Source organism: Rattus rattus, chromosome 3, assembly GCF_011064425.1.
Source record: "Rattus rattus isolate New Zealand chromosome 3, Rrattus_CSIRO_v1, whole genome shotgun sequence".
Classification (NCBI taxonomy): domain Eukaryota; kingdom Metazoa; phylum Chordata; class Mammalia; order Rodentia; family Muridae; genus Rattus; species Rattus rattus.
In genome coordinates, this window is record NC_046156.1 from 50282984 (window position 1) to 50310173 (window position 27190).

General features: G+C 47.9%; 1 protein-coding gene and 1 pseudogene across 1 annotated transcript; both read left to right on the forward strand.

Moving 5' to 3' along the window:
- The first annotated feature begins 5035 nt into the window (after nt 1-5035).
- On the forward strand, nt 5036-10331 carry LOC116896376 (glutathione S-transferase Mu 3). The gene is made up of 8 exons (XM_032897499.1): nt 5036-5174; nt 5454-5529; nt 6056-6120; nt 6371-6452; nt 6550-6650; nt 7838-7933; nt 8016-8126; nt 9819-10331. The coding sequence occupies exons 1-8, from the start codon at nt 5139-5141 to the stop codon at nt 9906-9908; spliced, it is 657 nt and encodes a 218-aa protein (XP_032753390.1). The 5' UTR covers nt 5036-5138; the 3' UTR covers nt 9909-10331.
- Nucleotides 10332-21313: 10982 nt separating this feature from the next.
- Nucleotides 21314-25520, forward strand: LOC116895778 (annotated as a pseudogene).
- The last annotated feature ends 1670 nt before the right edge of the window (nt 25521-27190 follow it).

Sequence of the window (27190 nt, forward strand, 5' to 3'; positions counted from 1 at the left end):
AGTTACAACCAAGACCCCTCTGGGAAGACTAGGTGGTGAGTCGGATTCAGAAGGAACAGAGGCTACGGCCTCCATCATCATGCCCAGGTGCACATTAATGCCAGACCTGAGTTCACGACAATTGGTAGTCGAGCTTACTAGTTTGGGGAGGTTTTGAAATACCATCCAGCTAGTTCATGAAAACCAAATATCTTTTGTTCCCCCACTTATTATGCATTATTTCTTCATCTGGCTTTTAATATTTCATTCTACATTTTGTTGTATTTGCATCAGATACAGTTCATTGCAGGATTACCATGTGTGCATACCTGGTTTTTAAGCCATTTGTGCGGATCTTAAAGTCTTTTCTTTTTCTAATACGTATGAGTTTGTCATATCCATGTCCATCCTCCCAGGTGAAGCAGGCCTTCTGTTTCAGGTAGCGAGTGATCTCCCAGCCTCCACCTTCTGAGAGCTGAGCTTAGGTGAGCTTCTCTGTTTGGTTTATGGGGTGCTGGGGTGGAACCGAGGGGTTTGTGCATGCTAGGCCGGCACTCTCCCAACCCAGTCCCATCCCTCTCACCTCTGCACTTGGTTTTGTTTTTGCCTTGCTGGAGTAATGCTCTGTCAATGTAGATTCTCTGTGAGAGTTATGGGTTTTCATGAGTCTTAGAGAAAGTCTGAATATTTTTTTTCTTAGTATGATTTTTTGGCAAACTTCTTTTTGCATTAAACTTGGCTAGTTTTCTCCCGTCTTGAAATGTTAATATGTTTAAATAAAGCTTTTTCTATTTCTCTCCCTCCCTCCTTCTCTCCCTCTCTTCCTCCTCCCTTCTCTTTTCTTTCCTTCCTAGGTTCCTGTCTCTTACTGTGTCTCTCTAGCATATTTTCTGTCTTGATGTATCTACACCGTGCACCTAGGCTGTCACCCACTCTCCACAGATGCTGGCTTAACCACATCTGCATTCTCCTGGCAGGTGAGGCACCAGCACTAGTAGCTCACGGGCCAGAGAACGTGCTGTTTTCACAGCCTGCTGGTAGGTGTTCAGGCCTCACAGAGGGTTACAGCAGTTTTTGAAATTGTCTCTGATATCATGAAACAAGGGGGTTTCTTCAGCTGTGATCTGTGTCTCCGTGCCTCCTGGCTGTCTTGCCTCAGAGGCTTCAGAGAAGCCCGCCTGGCTCTCCTGCTGTTCTTTACTCGTTTCAGCATTAACTACTTACTTTCCCATGCGATGTACTCTGATGTGCACAACTGTTCTGGGAAGTTTTCTTACCCAAAAGAAGCTGTACTGATGACCGACTGCATGTACAGTGGCAGGATGTCTTTTACAGTAAACAGATTTTTATAGATATAAGTAGTGAGAATACCTGGATGGGAGAGGGATGGGGCACACTGTACTTCATATTGTAGAGTGGAATCTACAGGTGTGCCTGGTCCATGGCTTGTTTGCTCTGAGTTAATTCTTTAGGTAAGGCGGTATCTAGAGGGTACAGGGCTGATGCAGGCAGATGCTTATTGGACTTGACATTTTAAAAAGAGCTTGGAATTCAATGTCCAGAGAATGAGGGGAAAATGCAAGGCAGGAGGCTTATATGTGAGGTCTCACCCATGCCACATGGTTGCTTCCCCAAAGCTACTATCTAGCCCCCTCGGTGGGGACAAGATATGAAAACAGCTTTTGTTTCCTAGGGTATCAACCATGATCATTGCACATTGCCTGTTTTCTGAAACAACCTGAAGATTCAATTCCCATCTCTGCCCATTGCCAACAGGCAGCACAGACTCCCTTACTCTGGTTGTATAGCCAGGCCTTATCCCAGTTCTTGCTAGCATAGGGGTGTGGGCAAGATCAGTTCTGAGCTGGCCATGTCTGGGACATGTATGATACTCATTTCCTTATTTTTTTTACAGAAATGAGAAAACATTATGTGTAAACGTAACTTTTATTTGCCTAATGTAATTGTCATCTCGGAGGCCTACTGCTAAATAAACTCATTCTTTCTAGTTCTTTGTGAACTCTGGTTGGCTGGTTCAACTCATCTGCTCTGCCTAAACTCCTCTCCAAGCTGACTGATTCAGACTGACTTCTTTCAGCTTCTCACTGAATTGCTCCGCTTGGCCTCAGTCTAACTCTGGCAGTCATTTTAATCTTCTGGCTCCTTCTTATTTTCAGGCTTCAACTGCCTCTGCTGACCTGCACTAATAACCTTCTGAACTCACAAATGAACTCAACTCCATACCACTGCACTCGCTCCCAACTGACTGAACCAAACTACCCCAAATTGCACTGAATTAACTCGAACTGCACCAAACTGACTAAACTGACTTCAACTCAATTCCCCTGCTTCTCCTCTCTCTTTCTTAAATGGTCACTCTTTCCTACGCTGTTCTCATGAGAGTTTGAGCTTATCCTATCTTGTCAAATCTTTCTCTGATTCATCACTTTGTCCCTCAATTAGACAGCACTGCTTGGGATTAAAGGGGTATACTAAGGGTGTGTCCATATTCTAGCAAGAGTAACCATGTTGTTGGATTAAAATTCCTCTTCAGTTATGTATCTTCTCTATTTCCTGAGTTTCTCTAGACTGTCAGCATGTGAGAGGCTTTCAGAGAGTCTCTATGAAGCAAAGAACACTTAGTGTGTTGGCATTTACTTCTGCACTGTTTTTTTTTTTTTTTTTTTGGTTTTTTTTTTTTGGAGCTGGGGGCCGAACCCAGGGCCTTTTGCTTCCTAGGCAAGCGCTCTACCACTGAGCTAAATCCCCAACCCCTTCTGCACTGTTTTAAAAATTCAGAAGCCATTATTTATAGAATTCTGTGTCTTTGCATTGACCATGTTGAATGTCACCCATTGGCCTGGAAGGAATTATGGAATCCATCTCAGATGTCACCCTATAGGTGACATTTTCCTTCAATACATTTAGATTATTCCCGCACAGTGTCCTTTTAAGACACTGGGCTGGTTTCACTGTGAACTCGTGACAGTGCACAGAGACATCCAGATGATCAGTGATCAACACTGGGATTGAATTCTGCAGGACAGCACCGGCTGTGACCCCTAGCTCCAGGTCTCTCCATGTCCCCATCCCCACTGCTCCCTGTTGCCTTTCAGAGACCTCTCTCTTTCAAAGGGGTGATGCTCTTGGAGTCTGGGGACCCTGCGTTGAGCACTTGCTGTCCTAGCCCGTATCCCTGTCTGCAGAGCTACTCTGTCCTCTGAAGGGCTCCAGGGCTCTGGCTCCCTTCCAGGCCCTCTGAGCCCTTGTCCTGGAGAGCATGGGTTCTCTCTCCTTCCTTCCACTCCCCTTCTCCAGTTCCCATAGTGCATTAAAATGTGCTGATGCGCCTCATTCATACTTGGAAATTATCTCCCTGTAGTTCCCACCAAACTTGTGGACTTTACCAGTCAGTGCACAGTCAACATGAAGGGTCTTCTTATCCATGTGATCTCTTGCTAGGAACTGACTGTTTAATAAAGAAACAAATTGGATAAACACTATGGCACAATTTCTGTTCCATGTAAAAACTTTTAATGTTCTTTTACTGTCTTTCAAACTTATTGTTATAACTGATTATAGCATTTAAAACTCACTTTTCAGCTAAATCCAGAAATTTCATTTTTCTGAGATCCTTAGAATAGCAAACGATTAAAGATCTAAGAGCTCATGAAATCAGGAGGTCTCATGCAAGTGTGAATTTTACGGTCTTCCCATGCACAAGCTCAACCCTGGCCATTGTCCTTGAGAGCTCGGGTTACTTTCGGGTTACTGAGCTTGGACATTCGGAGACCCTGAAGTGGGCAGGTGGACATGCCCAAATGCGAAGCCAGCAGTTGCTACAGGCACTGTGAGCTCCAGTGGCATGGTCTGTTTGCGTGCATCCTCACAGGGACCTGCAGAGCGCGTGGCTTCTCTAATGTCCTAGGATGGGATGGCCTCTGCTTGTCCCCTGCACCCACACTGCACACCTCCTCTGTGTGTGAGGTGACACGCTGGCTTCATACCCCATAGTCTTAGTAAAAGATGACTTAATCCCCAAATGTACTCTCTGCAGAGCAGCAGCCTTGTCCTTTGACCTGTAAACTGTTTTTAGTCTCCTCGTCCGTCATTTGTTTTTCATCTGATAAGTTTCTGTAAACAAGGTGATGTCATCCTCAGGCCAATTAACCACAAGCTTCTTGGTTATGGAAGAGTCTCTTGCCTGCAAGGAAGAAAGTAGACAGGCGGGACAGTGTTCTTGGTAGGACATTGTCCTTGTGAAGGTTATACCACAGGACATATATCCCAGGATAACCTGAATTTGAGCCACCCTGTCATATACAAACACATGTCAGGAGCCTGGGCCAGGTCCAGCATCTAGGGATGTGGACAGCTGCGGGTCTAGCTTTGGGCTCCTTGTGTCCTGTGCAGGGTGTTACAGGCTCCCGTGTTTACAGCATCCTGTTGTCCCTTGAAAGCGAGCCCCTTGGAACATATGCTCTGCCCCTCTATGGCACACGCCAGCTGGGGGCTCTTTGCTCCCTTGCACAGTGCTAACCCATGGGAAGTTCTTAAAGGAAAACCCTGGGAGTACTTGTGTTCTGATCGGCCCTGTGCTTCCTTTCTCATGGACTCTAGGTGAAGAATAAGACCGTTGTGAATAATAAAGCCTGGCAGTTGTCAATGGGCTGCTCTGGACACTGCATGCTGAATTAAACTTTCACATGAGGGGCACCCTGCTTTATCTTCCTCTGAGATCTGGGACTCTCTGAAAGACAGATTTCCACAGTATAGGGGTGAAAACCAAGTTCTGTCAGGAAAGGAAAGCTGCATTTTCAGATATGAGGGCAACCTGTAGGGGGAGGTGACAGGAAGCACTAAAGGAGCTTGTAAGTTGCAGCTGATCCACGCTGGGGGACCCTTCCTGGGACCCTGATCCGAATCCAAGGCCGGAAGTTGCCTGGGATCCTACTCCTGCCTCTCTTGGGCTGTGGGTGTGGCTCTCTGATTTAGGGTTCAAAGTCTCTGAGGAAGGGAAAGGCAGTGCCCGAGTGGGGTTAGGGCTTTGAGGGCAGGACCGTGTGCAGGGCCCCACCCACCTTTCCCTTAGTGCCTCTTTATAATTCCCCAGCTCAACTTGTCTGAAGCCAGTCTGAGAAGACCACAGCACCAGAGCCATGGCTATGATACTGGGATATTGGAACGTTCGCGGAGTGAGTGAGGGATCCGCCGGAAGGGTGGGGCTAGGACTCTGGCGGGAAGTTCGGAGTGACCAGGGCTGTTTCTAGCAGAGGGATATTCCTCTTGGCACCCTGGAGCTCATAAACTTGGGAGGCTGTAAGTGTGAGTCCATGTGTATGTAGCGCAGCATGGCTATGATTTTGGAGTGTGAGAGGATTCAACCGAGAAGATAAGTCATCCAATAAAAGGTACCTTTTCTGGGGTTGGGGATTTAAAGGTACCTTTTCTTACCTCTGTGACTTCTCTCCCAGCTTACTCACCCCATCCGCCTGCTCCTGGAATACACAGATTCAAACTATGAGGAGAAGAGATACGTCATGGGGGATGGTAATGGCACCTTCCTGGCCAGACCCCTGCTTCCCCCTTGCCCAGGGATGCCCGTACCCAGCCCTTATTCTCAGCTCTGCAGACCTCCCGCAGCTGGAGCTAGGAACCTCTTGAGGGTGCAGTTTGGTTTTCTGTGCACCGGGATTGGCACGCGTGGGGAGCTTCCCTTTAAATCTAGCATTAGAAAGGCAGAGAGACAGGTGGTTCTCTGGGTTTGAGGTCAGCCAGGTCTACTACAGGTTCCAAGCAGCCTTGAGAGATCTTGCCTCAAACAGTAATAGTGAGACTGAGTTCCTGGCCCACCTGTATTTATAATTGGGCTGGGGATCATTTCGGGGTCCCATTGGACCTAGGCTCCCCTTCTTACCAGTTGTTCACCCCTCTTCTTCATCTTGTGAGTGACTTTGTAAGAGGTTGCAGATCCCCCTCCTCAGCATATCTTGTTCATGACTCCTTGAGTGGGTCACTGAGGATGGAATCCCAGACAACTCACTGATTTCCTTTCATGTCCTCTTGTCCACCACAGCCCCCAACTTTGACAGAAGCCAGTGGCTGAATGAGAAGTTCAATCTTGGCCTGGACATTCCCAATGTAGGTGCAGGGGAGGGGAGGTGTGGGGAAGGCCTGGTGCTCCCACCTCATCTCCTGGCCTGGCTGAGGGGTTGGGATCAGTGTTTCTGCTCGCCTGCTCCATCCCTGCTGGCTGCAGTGTTTCTGTGATGGGCTGTGTCCCGGCTCTCCCACTCAGTGCACACCGTGCTCATGGAGGGTTTCCCGGGGCAGGCACACTGAGTGCCAGGTACCCCATATCCCATCTGACCATCCCTGCTTGCCTATCCAGCTGCCCTACTTAATTGATGGATCACGCAAGATCACCCAGAGCAATGCCATCCTGCGCTACCTTGGCCGCAAGCACAACCTGTGTGAGTGGGGCTGGCTGCAGGGTGGGGGCAGAAGCCATCCCTCTTGGCTTGGCTGGAGCAGGATGCTGAGAGTGGGTCTGTGCTGTGTGTGCTGCAGGTGGGGAGACAGAGGAGGAGAGGATTCGTGTGGATACTTTGGAGAACCAGGTCATGGACACCCGAATTCATCTCATGATAGTTTGCTGCAGTCCTGACTTTGTGAGTGGCCAGTGGGTGGAGTGGACAGGGTTTGCAGCAGGAGTTTAAAGTCTTGCATTCAGATTCGTAGCATCCTCCTTCAGTGAATGAACTGTGCTACTGATTCTCTTTCTGATCTTACCAGCTGAACGGCCTTCGTTACCCTAGTGATCTATCACATCAACTGGTCTAACCATCCCAGATATGCTTGAGATTCTAAAGAGTGAACAGTCTGATCCTAGACATTTTAATGTAGAGCTTACAATCCCTGTCCTGTCTGCCCCGTGACCACTTCTGTGTGTCATCTAAACTAATGTTCACACTAACGATTTTCTTCTTAAAGCACAGACTCAAAAGATGAGGTAGATGCTGGGGAGATGGTTCAGGGGGTAAAAGTCTTTGATGTGCAAACAGAAGGACTTGATTATGAACCCCAGTACTCCACATTAAAAACCAAACAAACCAGGGAGTACCTTGTAGCACCATAGGAAGAGCAACGGGAGGATTTCTGAGCTTGCTAGCCAGTGAGTCCAGCCAGTTTGTGTGCTCCGGGTTCAGTGATAGACACTGTCACAAACACATAAGGCCGAGAGTGATGGAGAAAGACGCCAATGGCAGGAGTGAGCTCCCACAAATGCACATATGGGTAAGCATGCCCCCCGCCACACCTTCCTACAGACATACCATGAAGATAGGATGCACGGGCTTCAGAGTGGCATGCACAACGGTCTTACATGTGTGCCCAGTACTTACCCAGCATGCTCTCTTTGGCACCAATAGAAGTCAGGACACCTTCCTAGTAGGAAGCTCAGGTCAGCCCCAAGACCTTTAACTCTTCTTCTTTTCAATATTAGTGATTGCTCAAATCTGAGGCAGGCTCTTCAAATAGCTAAATTGTTCTTTCCACCCCTCTCCTCCAAAGCCAATGTAACTTTGTCTTCTCCTGGGGTCTTTAGGTCCTTTGTTTCTGTGGTTCCACGGGATCTCTGGGACCACAGCATGCATGATGATACTTAGGTGTGTGACTTGCAGCAGCGGCTGGGTACCAGTGGTGACAGATCTAAGGACAATGTAGCACCCCTCTGACTGATGAGGTCTGCTACTAAGAAAATGGTGGTGATACTCATGAGCCCAGGCACTTCGAGGCCAGCAACCTCTCTGCCAGGGAGCCTATGACTAGAGGTGGTGACAGCTGTTTTCTGCCTCAGGAGAAGCAGAAGCCGGAGTTCTTGAAGTCCATCCCGGAGAAGATGAAAATCTATTCAGAGTTCCTGGGCAAGCGACCATGGTTTGCAGGGGACAAGGTAAAGGCACAGGGTGGGGAGGAGGCGTCGCCATTCTCCCCTGGTGTCAAATTCCAGAGCGCTCACCCTTGGCTTCCTGCAGGTCACCTATGTGGATTTCCTTGCTTATGACATTCTTGACCAGTACCGTATGTTTGAGCCCAAGTGCCTGGACGCCTTCCCAAACCTGAAGGACTTCCTGGCCCGCTTCGAGGTGATGCCTTGATCCTACTTCCTCTGGGTTGTGTCTTCTTTCTCACTTCCTTTTGATAGGTTATCTTTCTGTCAGTGAAATGAGTCAATTCAAGTCAGATTAGAGTGCATAAAAGCAAGCTTATTGGGCAGTTGCTTGGCAGGCAAGTTCACTGATCTCAAGGAATGAGGCTAGGGACGTGACCATGGAAGGGGAGATAGAGGGGAAGGGGAAGAGAAAGAGAGGAAGCTCCTGGGAAGAGCAGCCCAACCGCTGAGATGGGAAGTTCAGGGTAGAGGTCAGGGTATGCCAGGCAGGGACCAAGGGATGTTGGGAGAATCTGGAGGCCAGGTCTACTTTGGTTTAAAATATGCACCTCAGCTGTTTGTCCCTGGTCTCAATCCCAACACCTTTCACAAAGCCTTTCTAGTTCTGATGCTAAAGGAAAAACAGCCTAGGGTTTGTTGGTTTGTTTGTTTTGTTTTGTTTTGTTTGAAATTTCTATAAACAGTACTTGGTAATATTTATCACTTCAAAATCTCAAAATGTGTGTGGTGCCACGATCTTGGACTGAGGCAGCAGAGAGCTGTAGAAGCCCAGTCTGTGAGATGCATGTGATATTCCTCTCGGCTGTTGAACCCGGCCCATACCGCACTACACAATAATCTTGGGTATCTACACACATCTGGGAATCAGATTAGTGTAGATCCAAAGGCTTTTCTACCTTGGATCAGTTGGCATTGCTCGCTGCCGGTCAAAGGTACACTTTCCCTATTCTCATGGGCTCTGGTTCTGCCCAGCCTGGGTACCCCTGCAGTTCAGGATCTGCATGGCTCTAGGGCAGGGCTGGGGAAACAGTGGCACTTTAGCCCAGCATGAGTATAGTCACTGGTGGATCAGTGCACACCCTCTGGAGTTGTCTGTGTTCTCCAGCTTGGTGCACAGCTTATAACACGACATGTAGTCACATGGAGTGGTCCCTGCCTTATGGGTGGAGATGGTACAGCCAGGGTGTGGTGAGATTGTGCTTGGGAATCACAGGAAGAGTTTTTAACTCTGCTCTCAGGAATCGATTTAGAATCCTGTTCAGCTTTTCTTTGTGGCCTGTTGTTTGATATCCCCTTTCACTGAGGATTTGCTGAGTCACTGGGTTCTGCCTGTCTTCCTGGCTCTCTCTCTCTCTCTTTTTTCCCCCTTGGCTAGATCTCTTTTCTGTTCATAAATACAAGCTAGAAAGCGCTTCCCAGTGGAATGTCTCTTCTTAGGGGGGAGAGGGGGAGGAGAGGGAGGGAGGGAGGGAGGGAGAGAGGAAGAGAGAGAAGACAAGGGAAAGGAAGGAAGAGGATGAGGAAGAGGGAGAGAAGAGGGAGGAGGGAGGGGGAGAACGGTAGCTCCAGAGCCAAGCTGACTCCACCTCTGTCGCAATCACTACCCTTGTTAGAAGGGGTAGTTGAGGTCCCTGGACCTGGGGTCGCTTTGTGATAATTAGTTACAGTATTTTCTGAGCCTGCACTGTTACGTTTAGTGGGTTTAAAGCCCCTTCATAGTCTCTCCTTACAGGAAATTGAAGACTTCTCTTGCCAGGGCTGGGAGCTAAGCTGGCTGTGCTGTGGGTCAGAGCTTGAGCCTTTGAGAAATGCTGTTCCTGGCCTGGGGCTGCTCCTCTGAGTGGGCTGCAAACCTGAGCTTCGCTGTGTCCTTTCCAATTTGCAGGGCCTGAAGAAGATCTCTGCTTACATGAAGAGTAGCCGCTTTCTCCCAAGACCTGTGTTTACTAAGATAGCCCAGTGGGGCACTGATTAGGCCCCTGCCATGCTGGCACTCGCAGGGAGGACCTGTCCACACTGGATCCTGCAGGCCCTGGGCAGGAACAGCACTTTTGCACTGTGGCTCCTGGTTCTCTCTCCTTCCCTATCCCTTCTCCAGCTTTCTCAGCCTCATCTCCTCGCCCTCACCCCAGTCAAGTCCACACAGTCCTCATTCCTCCCACTTTCTTTCATTATGATCCCCTTCTTCTTATGGCACCCTAACCCATCCTCACAGACCTTTTCTGTGATTTGAGGTCTGCCCTGAACTCAGGCTCCCTAGAATTAACCCAAAGGTCAATGCTGTCTCAGTGCCAGCCCTCCTTAGAATTGCCCTGAAGCTCAACACTGTCTCAGTGCCAGCCTGTTCCTGGAGGAGCTGCCCCCAGCCCGTCTCATCTCTAATAAAGCCTGAAACACACTTGCTGTGTGTTGTGTCTTTTTCTTTTGCTCTTTAGCCTCTCCAAGCATCATGGCTACTTCCAAAGAGTCTGAGCTCTGAGCCTGTAGTGCCAGGCTCTGAAATGTCTAATGGAATCAGAAGAGCTTTAACATATCTTGGTTCTAATCTGAGACCCTCACAGCAGGGATAAAGCTCTTTAAAGCAGTGTTTCTCAACCTGTGGGTCGTGATCCCTTGGGGGGGGCGTGTCACATATCAGATATCATGCATATTATGATTGATAACAGCAGTAAAAATTGCAGTTGTGAAGTAGCAATGAAAATAATTTTATGATTGAGGTCACCACAACATGAGGAACTGTATTAAAGGGTTGCAGCATTAGGAAGGTTAAGAGACACCCAGGATAAAGTGTGCTTGCCAGGAATCTCATTCACTGAGGCATGCTGGGAATCTCATTCACTGAGGCATGCTGGGAATCTCATTCACTGAGGCATGCTGGGAATCTCATTCACTGAGGCATGCTGGGAATCTCATTCACTGTGGTATGCTGGGACCTTGAATTGTGAAGAGCTGTGGGTTTCAGTGAGTGATGGAACTGGTAGGGATGCCCAGAACAAGCCCTGAATGGTCTCTCCATCTCACACACAGTTGTGTCAGTATTAGGTCTCTAGGAAATGGTCTTTACTGAGTCTGTGATGGGCTCTTCTGGCTTGATGCTCTACTGGTGTGGGGCCCTTCACACTTGGCTAATCCTTTCTATTTGGGGAAATGGAATTGAACGTACCCTTACTCACTGCTATTTCTTATGACCTGTGTCTCCTGCACCCAAGGAATTAGTGCAATAAATCTCCCTGTCAGGGATGATCCCTGTGTCACTGTTTAATACTGTATGATTCGGACAGTTCTTGGAGAGCTGTTCAAAGCTGAGTCTGTGACAATCAAACCCTAGTTTTCCGCAGACATAATGTAATTAGCTGTTATTGTGTTCAGGGTTTGAATACAGTGGAATGGTTGATTGCCAAGTCCTGCATGGCTTTGGGACTGACCTGACTGGACATGAAGAAACACTGAAATAAGTACAGAAAAACAGGGATCTGTGGGCCATGTGCTCTGATGAAGGTGCAGGTGGAACCCACAAAGTCAGTGGTTACAGCCGAACAGGAAATTGGTTTATTATATACCTGTGGATAAGTGGATAAGGAGGTGTGCAGCTAGTCTCAGTAGGGACATATAGAGGACCAAACTTGGGCTCAGTCATCCTGGAGGAAGAAGCTGTGATCAGTACTTTCTGCACACAGTGTCCACATATGTCCTTGGGCCTTGTCATTCCCATGGGTCTGAGACACTGGGGTTCTTGACATAGGCATTTTCATATTGACAATATCCATTTACTCAGACTTCATCTGCTCCCTTAAGTTGATATTTATGTGTCAAATGGATTGCACAGAGAACTACCCAGGTAGCTTGCAAAATGTTGTATGTTGGTGTGGCTATGATGATATTTCCAGAAGACTTGTACTTTACTCAGTAGACTAAGTAAAGTAGACCACCCTCACCAATAGGCAACACTCATGAGCTCAGAGGTGGGGTCAGAGCCAGATGATGTGGGAGGTCATTCTGTCACTCTCAGAACCCATCATCTGCTGGCCTAGTCACATGCATCCTCCTCTCACGCTTTTCCTGGAGGTTTCCTTGTACTTCCTGTCCAGTCAGGACTGACTGCACCATGGACTGTGTGGGGTCTTTTGCAGTCAGCAGATGATGGATTGCAAATCACAGGAGTCCCTTTTCATTAGAAATAATATGCACATATCCACATAATCCAAAATAATATGCCTACGCGGTCTACTGACCCTGTCTCATGGGTCCTGGCTGATCTTGGAAGGTAAGGGCCAAAACATTGGCAGTCCTTAACCGTTGTGTTTTAGAGGAAGGTAGGAAATGTCAGCGACATGTTTGGTGGAGGTGCAGTAAGTGTGGGGGGAGGGGGTGCTTTTGCGGGCCCACGCTGAGGCATCCCTTCCCCTTGAAGTACGAGCCACGTGATGGGTGGCAATAGTATAGAATAGAGTTTATTCAGGGTATGGGGGAAGAGTTGAAGAAGGAGAGAAAGAGAGAGAGAGAGAGGGAGACACAGAGAGAGACACAGAGAGACTGAGAGACAGAGGGGTAGAGGCCTGCCAGGAGGGAGGGAATGGGAAGAGGGGAAAGAGGGTAAGGGAGCAAGGGCAGGAGAGCAAGTGAGAGGGGAGGGGGCAAGCAGCCCCTTTTATAGTGATCAGCCATGCCTGGCTATTGCCAAGTAACTGTGGGGCGGAGCCTAAACTAAATGCCAAACTTAATGACCCCTTTAGCCTTATTGGTGTAGACCTCCCAATTTTTTGGTTGAACATCCAGAAGGACAGTATAACTGATTGTGTAATTTAAACTTCCATGTAACATTTTGATAGGGCTCAGAAGAAAACACCAAACAGTTTTAAATAAGTCTTGATTTTCCTGGTTATATTGATGAGAAAAATTTTAGTAGAACAATAGAACAGTAGACAAATAGTATCCTAGAAGAACTCTATTGATTTAAAGATAATTTTGATATTAGTATATTGAACTTTGATCATCAAGCATATAACATCATTAAGACTCACCATTCACAGGCTCTGTGTACCTTCCTCAGGCAGTTTATAACTTGACTTTTATCTTTTATTTTTAGCACAAAAATCTTATTATATAAAACCCACCATAATAACAGATATTTTTATTTTTATCCTCTTTAACAAAAATATTTTTTTCACATTTATCTCCTTTTCAGCTTCTATTTTTAACAAGAATTTGATTCAAAATATGTATGTGGCACAGTGTAATAAATTAAGGTTATCTGTACATGTATAGTCAACTTTCCAAGCTTCTCCTGCAAGTCTTGGGAAAACTTCATACCTTCCTCCCTGTGGTCTCACATACTCTGAAAGTAAGAGAGAGTTTTACATTCCATGAAGGACCTGCCAAGATACCAATGACCTTAAACAATGAATGTTCCCTGTAAACAAGAAAAAGGAGATGAGGAGGAAATACAGAGACATCCAAATGTCTTTAGGTGTTAACCCTGTAATTGCAGATTTCGGTACTGAAGACGTTTAGTCCCCTTGTTCTAGCAGTGGGAGCATGAGAACTCAAAGAGATCCGCCTGGCTTTGCCTCCCAAGCCTTGGGATTCAGAGTGTGCACCACTGTGGTATGCTGGGACCTTGAACTGTGAAGAGCTGTGGGTTTCAGTGAGTGATGAAACTGGTAGGGATGCCCAGAACAAGCCCTGAATGGTCTCTCCATCTCACACACAGCTGTGTCAGTATTAGGTCTCTAGGAAATGGTCTTTACTGAGTCTGTGATGGGCTCTTCTGGCTTGATGCTCTACTGGTGTGGGGCCCTTCACACTTGGCTAATCCTTTCTATTTGGGGAAATGGATACATAGCTCCACTTTTACTTATATGGATGTCAGGGGTTGTGTGTCTGTGGGTGTTTGTACATGGTTGCATGGAGGACAAAGGTGTCGGATCCTTTGTGAGCTTGCTAATGAGAATTTGGGGGACTGAGTCAGGTCCTCTGTAAGAGTGGCGTGTGCATACCTGCAGCTCAGACTTTCTGTTTGGAACGAGTGAATTTATCACTTACACAGTAAGCCAGGTTGAAAGAGTAGCAAGATACAGACAGAAAGCAGAGTGTCATCACAATGGTCCCCAACATCTAGCAGAAAAGCTATTAGCCCCTCAGATGAGGCTTCCAGGCACGGGAACAAAGAACAGAGAATAGAGATGATATCATACAATCAAGTGCTCACAACTCCAAGGAAAACATGATTGGGAAAGCTGAACTTTCTCTCCTTGGATGGCTTCCCATGGCTGAACTTCTAGCCTCTCCTTTTTATGTTTTGGGATAAGCAGTGGCATCCTCTGTTGCACATGGCTCACTTCTAGCAGCTCCAAGTGTGTCTTTACGCCCGGGCAGTTTTGCTATTGTCTTCCTTCCTGTAGCAGAGACAGAGGTGTCATCCCTGGAAGAGTGCTGGGGGAAACTGAGACTGTTGGGGTAGCCCACACATTTGGATCAACTGGCTATGAAAACGGGTCCCTGTGTTCTCAAAGTTTAAGTGCTGGGTGGGCGGGGCCAGGCAAGCAGGACTTGTCAATGCTTGTAGATCCCTCACCGGCCCAAAACCAACAGGCAAGCTGTGGGGAAAAGGTCAGGAAAACACCCCCACCCCCACCCCTACCTCAACTTTGAGGAAATAGTGTTGGTTTTTGCATAATAAAGAGCTGTCAGTTAACTGTCAGTAGAGGTCCAAGAGAGAGACCTAGGGAGAAGGGAGTGAGCAAGAAGGTAGAGATAGAGGGAGAGGGAGAGGGAGGGGGGCGGGAGAGAGGGAGGGGGAGGGGGAGGGGAGGGAGAGGGAGACACACAGACACAGACATACAGAGATACAGGGACAGACCATGTGCTAGAAGCAATGGCAAAGTCGGATTTAGATAGGCTAGCTGAGGAACAGCCCCAGCGAACAGGCCAACAGCCTTACGCTGTACAGATGTCTCTGTATAGCTCTTTTTTACTTTAAAAGTATTTTATTTATTTTCATAATTAAACCTCAAGCAAGACACCCTTCCCCAAGCTCCACAATATGAGACAAACATGCTTGGATCTGATATTAGTAGAGACACTGCCCACTTTCAGAGTCAGCTTCTCAGTGAGCTTAAGCAACAGAAGACAATTTTCCAATATAATGAACATCAAATCTTGAGACACTCTTTTGAGGGCTGCGGGCGGGGGTGGGGTGGGGTGGGGGGGAGCTCAGGGAGATTGGTTTTTCTGATCACCAGTCACATCTGTCCTACCCTATTTCCTGAAGGATCAGGCTGACCAGTCTCTCCATCTGGTAGAGTCAGGTCTCTGCCCATGTCTCCTAATCCCTTCGTAGACGTGCAGTCCGATTCCCCAGGGCTTCCCCAGGGCAAGACTGCGGCTGCCAGCTCCTCCCCTCCCCCAGCTGTTTGCGGCCCAGCAGCTGCTCTGCTCTACTTCTCACTGGCCAGCATTTCTAAGACTGCGTTTCTTCTATTGCGGTTTCTGAGTCATTCGCGGCTCACAGACTAGGTAGGGTCCCCTCATCTAGTCGTGACTACATTTGGACCGGGTGGTTCTTTGCTGTGGGACTCTGTTGTGCTTTGTGGGACGTTCAAGGCTTCCCCGTCCTCCACCCACTAGATGCTACAGCACTCCCCAGTGGTGACCACTCAGAAAGTCTGTGACCTTTGCTAAGTGTGTCAGGAGCTGTCAAATGCTTCCAATTAGAGATTAGTGGTTATGCCAATGGAGGCTCCATTTTTAAATAAAAGTGAAGAACCTTCTAAAATCTAAAATTTAAATTTAATTTATTCATAAAAGATGACTCTGTCATCTGTTTTTTTTTTTTTCTTTCCTTTTTTTTCCCCCCCGTCTTTGATTTTAGGAGATAAGGTTTTACTATATAGCCCTGACTATATGTGCCTGGCTGGAACTTATATCAATCCTCTTGCCTCTGCCTCTAAGTTCTGTAATTTCAGGAATAAGATACCATGCCAGACAAGCAAGATGAGCGTTTCTTGATGGGAGTTTATTTCAATATTTCTGTGTGTGTGTGTGTGTGTGTGTGTGTGTGTGTGTGTGTGTGTGTACCCTGGACTATGTGATAAATATATTCCATTTTTCACAACTTTTTTTTCACTGTTGTTACAGTGCAAGACTTTGAGAAAATTAAAAAAAAAAGTACACAGAACTCCAGGGCAGCCATCGCCCTCTTCCACCTGTCCTTGTCCCCTCTCACTTCTGCCTTCTGACTCTGACATCTGACCCTGGCACACTGTCCGAGCAGAGATGTGATGAGGACCAAGCCCACATTTTCTTGTGCTAGCACATGTGTAGGGTCAGGGCAGGAAGGACAGTGAGTACAGTCACTCTCCCTGCTGCTCCCAGGTGGCTGTGCACGCCACACCGGTGCGTATTTGCTGACAACGGGTGGACGGCTCCAGGTTTGGGGAGGCTTTGACATTCCATGCACCCAGTTCTTGAGAACACACAACCTTTTGTCTCATCGACTTTTCTGCTTTCTGTTTCATAACCATAGTCCAATCCTAATATCTATTTATTTTTTTATTCATTTTTTTTTTTACTTTTTACTTATTCTTTGTGAATTTCACATCATGTACTACAAACCCACTCATCTCTTGGTCCTTTTGTATCACTCCTCCCCCATATACAATAAAACAAACCAAATAAAACCAACAAAACAAAACAAAAACATTTCACAGTGGAAGCTACAGGGTGTCATGGTGTGTCACGTGGCAAACAGTTTCACTTGCAAATGTTCATTGCTTTTATAAAAAAAGCAGCAGTGGGCAGGGGTACCTGGAGGGCCCATGCCCAGTGCCCTCTGAGAAATCTCACCACACGACAGACCTGATATCAGGGAGGTTTACTTGGGGAAAGGGGAGGGAGAAAGGGGTAGAGGTGCAGAGCTATGAGGGCACAGAAGGAAGAACACAGAAGGACAAAAGGAAGACAAGGGGAGAGGAACGCGTGGGAGTAGAGAGAGAAAAAGAGAGAGAAAGGGAGGGGATGGACGGCAAGCAAACCTTTCATACTCTGTCAGGTGAGCTGCAGCACCTGGAGGCTGATAATGGAGTCAGGCGATGAGTAAGCCTTTGCCTGGTTCCTGAGAGGAGTCTAGCGGCATCGCCTAGAAGCTAACATTTGTGATGAGTCATCGGCCTGGTTTACGGACTCTGGCTTCCGTTACAAATTAGTACTCAGATTTCCTCTTGCTGCTTGTGTCACGGAGGTTCTGTAGCTATGTTCCTGCAGGACCAGCCCCTTCACAATCTCCAGCAGTCGTAGATGGGGTGGGCCAGCTCAAATCCCTGATCTCTTTTTGTTGTTGTTGTTGTTGTTTTAAGACAGGGTTTCTGTGTAGCCCTGGCTGTCCTGGGAATTTGCTCTGTAAACCAGGTTGGCCTCAAACTCAGAGATCTGCCTGCTTCTGCCTCCAGAGTGCTGGGATTATAGGTGTGTGTCACCACCACCTGACCCAAGGTGTGTAAACTTTACAATGGCAAATGCTTAAGATGAATGAGACTAGAACAGTTCAGAGAGATGCAAGTACGTACGTGCGTGCGTGTGTGTGTGTGTGTGTGTGTGTGTGCGTGCGTGCTTGTGTGTGCATTCGAGCATGCATGAATGTGTTTGTGTGTGTTCATGTGTGTTCACGTGTGTGAGTTTGTGTGCATGCTCTATTGTCATCATGCTTCTGGCAATCTTACACTGAAGTTCTCTTTAAAGTTTCAAGTTTCTTTCTGAGTTTTGACACAGCCCAGAAACCTGACACTGGCAGGATAGTCAGATCCCAATGCCAGAGTGGCATCTGCCAGCCCCTGTGGCATAGTCTCTGGGTTCCCATTCTTATAGAGACCTGAAGAACATGGGCCTTCTCTGACTTTAGTGTCCAGATGGTCTCTGCCTGTCCCCTGTCCCCTACACTAACTTTGTGAAGTCAAATATTTACTGAACACTGGGGCGACAATCTGAAGTCCTACCCAAGGGGTGCAGAGTGACAGCCTTGTCCTTTGACTTGCAAACTCACTTCTTCAGTTTTAAGTTCTAACCTCTTTCTTCTGGCCCAATCCTCTCCCTCTGGAAGAGTTATTCTATCCTTGAAGGGGCCCCCATCCTTTAAGTTCACTACCCCTGATGCCAGTCACATTCTTTAGATGTGCGGAGTCAACCACAGGCCAGTTTACCTGCACCCACCTCTTGGTTTTGAACCTTCAAAGAAGGTTCTTTGCCTTTAAGTCAGAACTGATGACCTGGCTAGGAGGTCATTTCTTTAAGAAAGCTGATGCCCTGAAGACATGTTGAGAGAAGGGAGGAATATTTACCCCACAAAAGAGATAATACACTTGCGGACCCCAGAGGCCCCTCCCTTGATGTAACTGCTTACAGATGGACGAGGGCTGCTGCTCTTCTGAGTTCTGACTTGAAAGGAAAAACTTGGCTTTCTCCCCTTCCTGCTTGTTCCTCAGGAGGCAGCCACATCTCTGCTCTGCTCCTTTCTCCTGACTCTCATTCTTCGAAGCCATCTCCCATCTCATGTGGCTGCTTCCAAACCTCCATTGCTGTGCCTTTCTGCTTTCTTGGATATTAACTGAAAAATAAAAATGATTTATTAGCCCTTTCCCCCACCTAGGGATTCAGGTTGGCCTCAAATTGTTATGTAACCAAGGATGGCAGTGAACTTCTGCCTCCCACGAGTTGTGATTACACAATTATTCCTTCACTGAGTCGTGTGTGTGTGTGTGTGTGTGTGTGTGTGTGTGTGTGTGCATTGAGATACGTGTGAAGGCCAGGGGTTGAAATCTGGTGTCTTCAATTGCTTGCCACCTTGATTTTAAGGCATGGTCTCCACTGAATTTGTAGTTCACTGATTCAGCAGACTGACAATCCAGGAAGCCTCCTGTCTCCACCTCCCTAGCACTAGGGTTACAGCTGTACCCCACCATATCTTATTTTTATGTGTATTCTAGGGAATCGAACTGCGTTTGATGTGCTGGTTAGGTTGCTGTCAACTTAACACAGGTAAGAGTTATTTGGGAAGAGGTACCCGATTGAGAAAATGACTCTATCAGACAAGTTTGTAAGGCATTTCATGACTGCTGTGGCAGGAGCCAGCTCACTGTGGAGGAGGGGTGCCTCCATCGCTGGGCAGATGGTACTGAGTGGTGTAAGAAAGCAGACTGAGAAAGCCACGACAAGGGAGATGATAAGCAGTGTTTCTCTGTGTGTGGCCTGTGCTTCGGTTCCTGCTTCCAGGTTCCTGCTTGCAGTTCCTGTCCTGATTTCCCTCAGGGATGACCTGAGAGCTGAAATAAACTTTCTTCCTCAAATTTGCTTTTGGTCATTGTGTTTTATCACAGCAAGGGCAACCCTCACTAAAACATCTGGCAAGTTGTTACCAACTAGAGCATTTCATGTTCTCTTGAGTGTAGTATGCAGTTGTCCGATCTTCCTGCCTTTAGTTCTGGGAAGTCACCATGCTACCAGCCCTCACTAGGCTTCCCTTGAATCCTCAGACAGAAGGCACACACACAGTTTGCTCCTTTTCCACTTGCCTTCTTGCACATTGCTGGGGGTTACTATCTCTTGCTTGGAAAAGCAATATTTTTTTATCTCTGCTCCTCCCATCTGCCCTGAACTTCAGTGGCCAGTCTCACCTCGGCCCTGTCAAACATCCCTGATCACCCACCTGTAGTAGTGGCCACAGCCCCATCTTCTCCTGAGACCTCACATGGCTGCTGTGTTCTTCTCCTTCCAGAGCAGGGCAGAAACACTTCTCCTCTCCTTTCTTGCTCTCTCCTCCAGAGACCGGGAAGTCCTGCCTGTCCCTTCTGCCCAGCAGTTAGACCCAGCTTTCTTGATCAAGAAGCAATTAGGGAACAGGACCTTAGCATCAGGACCACCCCCTACACCTGAGCTTGTGGTTATTGTGGGGGTTCGGGTAAGAATGGCCCCCCATAGGCTCACAGAATTGAATGCGTGGTGACCAGGGGGTGACACTGTTTGAAAGGATTTAGTATGGCCTTGGAGGATGTGTTAGTGGGGGTCAGCTTGCAGTTTCCGGAGCCTAAGCCAACCCCAGTGGCTTCCTGCTGCCTTCTGATCCTGATGCGGGACTCTCAGTCTGTCAGTGGGCTGCCATGCTCCCTGCGGTGAGGATAATGGACTAAACCCCAGAAACTGTAAGAAGCCCCCATTAAATGCTTTCTCTTATAAGAGTTGCCATGGTCACAGGGTCTCTTCTCAGCTGTAGAGCAGTCACTAAGACAAACACAAAAAACCTAAACAAGGGAAACTTGGCTCTCGAGTAAATTGGTAGGATGTCGAGTCTGAGTTTTAGCCTCCAGTCCCAGGTGTCTCAATGGCTTGAAGAACACTGAAGCACTTTCTCATTCCTAGACACGCATGAGTCAGCAGCCTGGGCCACACATGGCCAAGGCCTGGGAGCGGGACAGGAGTTTGCCCTCGGATCCCTAGATCCTATGCAGGTACTCCATGTCTCCTCTAAATGGGATCCTGTAGCCCCTTGGAAGCAGGGGAGATATCTGTGTCCCTGAGCACATGTTTTACTAACCTAGCAAACTCTGGCTGTGAGCTCTGTGCACCCTTCCATTGGGCTGGTGAGTGTGAGGTCCCATTGGGCTGGTGAGTGTGAGGTTACCCCAGGCTAATTGCTATCAGTGGTGGTGGGAAACCCTGAGGTCCTTATGCCCTCTGTTCTTGGACTGAGCTCACAAACGTGGCCAGAATGCTGAGTAATTTATATGCTCAGCATTGGTTTGATGATGAAAGGGATGGGTCTCCAACCAAATCCTCTAAAGGAAACAGGGAGACTGCTTGCTCTGCTATTTGTCACTGTCCTGGGGTCATTCCCATGTCACTTCATATTCCTGTAACCCTAGGCTGTGCAGACAATGAAGTTTTGATAGCTTTCAGACTAGAAGAGCCTCAGAAGCAGTGATGCGTGCTGGATTAAGCTCTCAGGTCAGGGGCCATGCCTTTTGGGTCCTTATATTGAGGGGTGAGCCTCCTTGGGTGACAGGTTCTCACAGTCCAGGTGTGAAAATTGAGCCCAGCAATGAAAGGAAGGAGAATGGGCCTCGTTCTCTGCCTCTCTGGCCAGTCTCCAGGGTGCACTGCCAACTTCCTGAGGACCCAGCAGAGGGAGGGGCTGTAGGCTGAGAGCCACTGGAACAGGCCTGCCAATCACTGCCTTTGGTATCTGAATGTTCAAACCTGCTCCAAGAGACCTTCGAGTTTGGACTGGACCTCACCACTGTCCGGATGAGTTGGGCTTCAGGCCTTGAGGGTTAGCCCATTTGGGAGTGGGACAGGGCGGGCTCAAGAACTTTGTGCAGGAAAACACTGCCTCCTATGCACTGGTATCTGAAAGTGAAATCGTCTGAAAGTAAGAACCCTGTCGCTCAGTTTCCAAGGTTAGGACAGAAGACATGGCCGTGGACGCTAGGTTATTGGGATATCTGTGGGGTGAGTGGGGAAAGCCCTGGGTTGGTACATGTCAAGGAGTTAGGCCTGGTTCTAGGAGGTAGGTCCTCTTCAGCATTTTCTAGAGCCTTCTGCCTGTCCCTGTCAGGGGGCCTCTGCCTATCCCTGTTCTCCTGTGAGGTGTAGAGATGAGGCTTTCCTAGAGGAGGTGAAGTCATGTGTTTATGATCTCACTAACTGTGACTTTTGTTAACAGCCATCTCTAGCTGGCTCACGCCATCCGGCTGCTCCTGGAATACACAGAAACAAGCGAAGCAGAGAAGGGATACGCCATGGGCGACCGTAGTGACATTCATTCTTCTGGTCACACTCCTCCCTAACTTCTGTGCACTGGTGCCCAGCAGTTTCTACCTAGTTCTCTGTTTCTTAGCTCTGTGGATCTCCTCCAGATGAACCCAGAGCTAATCCCTTCCTGAAAGTTCCTTGAAGGTGCAGCTTTGATTCTCAATACACAGCTCTGGCATTGAAACGCTGCTCCCTCCCCACCTGTGGTTGTGTAGGGTTTGTTTTGCATTGGTTTTTGTGTACCCTAGTCAGGTAGGGCCTATAGCCTTTGAAGGAATAAAAACTGTGGGATGTAAGCTTGAATGAGTCAGACTACAGATTCCCCTACCTCAGGAGGAATTGCCCTGACATTTTGGGAGGATTCCCAGGGAAGGGGAGGATGTACAAGAGGAGAGCTTTTCACATTATTTTCTCTACCTGCTGTTATGAATAAAACCGGCAGCTGAGCAATACTTTCAATCTGGATCTGGACTTCCCCAGTGTAGGTGTAGGAAAGGAGAGGTTTGGGAAAGTCATGGTGCTCCCACCTCATCTCCTGGCCTGGCTGAGGGGTTGGGATCAGTGTTTCTGCTCGCCTGCCCCATCCCTGCTGGCTGCAGTGTTTCTGTGATGGGCTGTGTCCCGGCTCTCCCACTCAGTGCACACTGTGCTCATGGAGGGTTTCCCATGGCAGGCACACTGAGTGCCAGGGCCATGTCTGTCCTCACCCAGGGAAGGGATTCAGGTACCCCATAACCCATCTGACCATCCCTGCTTGTCTATCCAGCTGCCCTACTTAATTGATGGGTCACACAAGGTCACCCAGAGCAATGCCATCCTGCGCTACCTTGGCCGCAAGCACAACCTGTGTGAGTGGGACTGGCTGCAGGGTGGGGGGCAGAAGTCATCCCTCTTGGCTTGGCTGGAGCAGGATCTGGGAGTGGGTCTGTGCTGTGTGTGCTGCAGGTGGGGAGACAGAGGAGGAGAGGATTCGTGTGGACATTTTGGGGAACAGGTATGGACACCCCATACAGATGAACATGGTCTGCTACAGCCCTGACTTTGTGAGTCCTCACTGTGTGGAACAGACAGGGGTTTGCAGAAGAGTTAAAGGCTTGTGTTAATAGTCACGCTTGCCCTATTTAGTATTTGAACTTACCCATTCTGATTCTCCGAGCTTTCCATTTCAGCCAGCACACTCACCCAATTCTTATTAATAAACATTTTACATGATAAACACAAATCCTAACCATCAAATCTTATTAATAAACACTTTATATCAATGCCTAGAAATCTTTGGTATTGTTGTGACAGCCATGACTGGGCATTTGGTTCCAATATAATAAGCTAATACACTCAGAACTCTCTCCAATTTTGGAATGGATCATCTTGCCTAGTTGGTGCCTGTTCCTTGAGTACCCAGATTCAAACCAGAAGAAAATAAAATAAGCCTAATGTATGAAATCCAGCCAACAGCATTCTCAGAGCAGAGTCCCTGGTAGAAGAAAGTATCAGGGTCTCTTCCTGATTGGCAGCTCACGGTCAGCCTGAGAACCTTTGTCCACTCAGACATCAAACATGGTACAACTTTGCTCATGCTGCTCAAATATTTGATTGACCCTGCTCTGTGTCATTCCTCAGGAATAACTTTGTCTCTTGTTAACTCCTTTGCTTCTCCGGTTCCACTGGACTTTCAGGTGAAGAACTTAGGAGTGACCCAAAAGTAGTCCTGGTTTGGATGTCAGTGGTGACAGATTCAGGGACAAGCATTCTCATCCAACCCCCCATCACCTCTGAGTCTGCTCTGCTACAGAGCCAGACTGTGGTTAATACAACAGGAATGCATTACATAGAAACCTGGATACTGTCGCAGGCCCAGTATAGAAAGGAGGCTACTCTTTTGTACAACCCTATGACCCCAGCCTTTCTCTGGAACACCTGTGTTAAGGGTTGTGACAAGTGTTTTCTGTCTCAGGAGAAATGAAAGCCAGAGTTCTTGAAGAGCCTCCTAGGTCGGCTGAAGCTCTACTCCGAGTTCCTGGGGAAGCAGCCATGGTTTGCAGGGGACAAGGTAAAGAGGGTAACAGGTGGGGAGGAGGAGCTGCCACTCGTCCCAGGCTTCCGGATCCCACCTCACTGCCCCTCACTTCCTGCAGATCACTTTTGCAGATTTCCTTGTCTATGACGTCCTTGATCAGCACTGAATGTTTGTACCCAAGTGCCTGGACGCCTTCCCAAACCTGATGGACTTCACTGTCTGCTTTGAGGTGATGGATGCCCTGATCCTGCTTCCTCTTGGATGCCCTACTTCCCTTCCCCCTTTCCAGGTTGTGTCACCAATCCTGAGGGTTAAAAGAAGAATGATGAGGATCTATTGAGCTTTGACTTTCTGCCAAGACCCGTGTTCAGCCTCCTAGAACTGCGGAATCGATTTATCATTGCAACATGCAGGCGACCTGGATAGGATTAGCTGTCACACTGTACAGATAAGGAGCCTGAGACTGGGGAGGGAGAGCAGCTTGTTCAACATCCTAGCAGGCGTAGAGCTGTTCTGGGCTTCTGAACGCCTTCAGCTTTTAAAAGCAATGGACCTGAACCAGCAAGATGTTCTTCAGTGACAAGGTCCTAAGTGGGAAGTGGACAGGAGATGAGAAAGATAGAAATAGTGGAGGCAAGCCTGGGGCTAACAGGTCTTACACAAGCTGTGTCTTAGGCTGAGGAAACTCATTAAGAGGGATAGCCATCTTACATACTTTTTTCCAGTGGAGAAATGGGATGCAGTCAGCTGAAAGCTAAGCAAGCGATGTTGCAAAAGGGAAACATAGAATATCTCAAGAACAACATAATCTGAGCACTCAGTGACCTTGGCACTGATAACCACAGCCCTGTACAGTGGCAAGAGCTAGATTTTCAGTATCAGAAGCCACACCTCAAGGCTCTGACCCCAGGCCATTATCAGCTCAACCAAGAATATCTCTGGTCTTAGAGAAGGAGCTGTTTTCCTTCCCCTTGCATCAGGTCTCTGGAATACCTTGGATCAGCACAGCTCAAAAGACAGAATTCAGTGTTTACTGATTTGTTCAAAAAGGAAAGTCAAACCTTTGTACAGCCTGGGTTTCTGGTCCAGGACCTGTGTTTTGCCAAACATATGAAGAATGTGTTTGTCCCTGTAACCATACAGGAAGAGATAAAGGCCAACTGATTCGCAAGACCAAGGCATACTCCATGGTCAGACCTGATCTGCAGAGGTGGCCACCCTTGCGTTGCAGTCTCCTCAGTTTTCTCTGCTTACACTTGGGGGTTGCTGAATCACTGGGTGGCACCTGAGCCCTCTTCCAAGCCACACAAGCACGTTCTCAACCCTTTTGGATTTCTGGATCCTTGCTTCTTTTAATTGCAGGCACGCCATTGCAGCCAGCAGTGACAGCGCCCCCTGTGGGAGGCAGGAGGGAGTGCACAGAGAGCAGAGTGGCAGCCCCAGTGCTGGGCTGACTCTTTAAACCATGGGAGAATGGGGAAGTTTCTTAACCTCTGGCACCTCAGCATCCCTGCCGATTGGTGTGATGGCGGGGCTGATTTTGCAGGGTGGTTGGGTGTGTTTTCTCCCTCTGGATTTTAAAGTCTCTGGTGTGTTCTTAAAGTGGGCTTGCAGAGCTGAGGTCCTGGTTTCTCCTTCTCCCTTGTAGGGCCTGAAGAAGATCTCTGCCTATATGAAGACCAGCCGCTTCCTTCCAAGTCCTGTGTACTTAAAACAGGCCACGTGGGGCAACAAGTAGGACCCTGCATGGAGGGCCTGTGATGGTAGGGAGGATCTGTCAGGGCTTCTGTGGTCCTGGACCATGCTTGGCTCCTCTTGCCCACTCTGTAATAATCTTCCTCCTCCATTTCTTTTTCCTGTATCAGGATTATTGTCTCCCTTCTACCGGCTTCTCACCAGATGGTCCTATGCTTTGCTTGGAGCAGCTTAATAGACACTATACTCCTGACTCTTGCCTGAGAGATCAGCCTTGTCCAATCCCCAGTGAAGTCTGAACTGTACTCACTCTGTGTCTTGGCGTATTGCCAATGGCTCAAAGACTGACTTCATTGACTTGTTGGAGTGGTGCTTGTTCCTTTGTTCACAGGAAGAGCTGGGTAACAAGACCATAATCGAGGGCTGGAGGGATGGATCTCAGTCAAGCAGGGTCTAAGACCAAATATGGGCCTTGATGTCCTCTGGTATTTCTGAGGCTGGGGTTCCTACAGGATGGTGCTCCTTCTGCACCAGGGCTCCTCACTCACCCTGCAGGATGCAAAACCTCCATTGGCCATGTATCGCCATGTGTCAGGCTTGGAAGAAAGGCTGGGCTGATGGGAGGAGGTGAGCAGGTCCTAGACTCAATATCTGTCCCCATCCGGAAGTCTTTTCTGGACCAAATGTTCACTTTGTCTCAAAGATGTTTCCCTATAGATCTTCCCACCATGTGTGGTTGCTCTTGTAAGTGTCCTTGTCCAGCTCAGCCATAGGCTCCTTTTAAGGATCACTCATTGCTGAAGTTTTCATCTCTGATATGAATGGCAGTGTGCGGCATACTGTCAATGATCACAAAATTAAGACGATTTGCCCCCCGCCCCCCAGTCCTGCAAATTAGCAACCTGGAAATAACCATGGTTCCCCCCAAAGGCATAGAATGGGGTACAGAAGCTTTCCCATGTGGAGGTGGCATATTTAGCCACCCAGATGCGCTCTCTCATTTAAGCACTTAAGAGGCGGCAGTTGCCCCTGAGCACCCGGAGATGGGCAGGCCTACTTTCCTGGGTAGTGTGTGCAGGATCGGTGAGCACAGTGCTTGGGGGGGGGTTCGTGTCACCCCACACACAAAAGAGCTAGACTCATTGAAGAAACATCCACTGAGCAGGATTCTCAATGGCAGACTGATCGTGGATTCTGGCCTTTGTCAAGCACTTCTTGTGAGACCTAAATGTAACTTGGAACATGTTGGAGGTGGCCCTGCTGGGCATTGTCCTTGTGCCAAATCTCAGCTGCTGCCTGATACAACAGTTAAGAAATAAGCGCTCCTAGGCAGATGTGTGTGTCACCATGAAATAAATTATTAATTAAAAGATAAAGCGTGTAAGATAAGAGTTATCGAAGAGAAATGTTTACCTATCTGGTAAGATCAAAATCCTTTTAAGCCAACATTTATTAAATATTAACTCAAAAACGGATGAAATATCAGGGAAATGGGACTATGATAAAAGTCCAGAAGGTAGATACAAATATTAATTGAGAGAGGGAGGGGAGGGAGAGAGATAAAGAGAGAGAGAGAGAGAGAGAGAGAGAGAGAGAGAGAGAGAGACTGTGTGTACAAGTGTGAGTGTGCATATGGAAAGCAGAGGTTGACCACATGAGGTGTCTTCTTCAACTACTCCTTCCGTTCCTTTTTCCCTTGAGATTTGTCTCACACTGAGCATGAAGCTACTTATTAAACTAAACTGTCT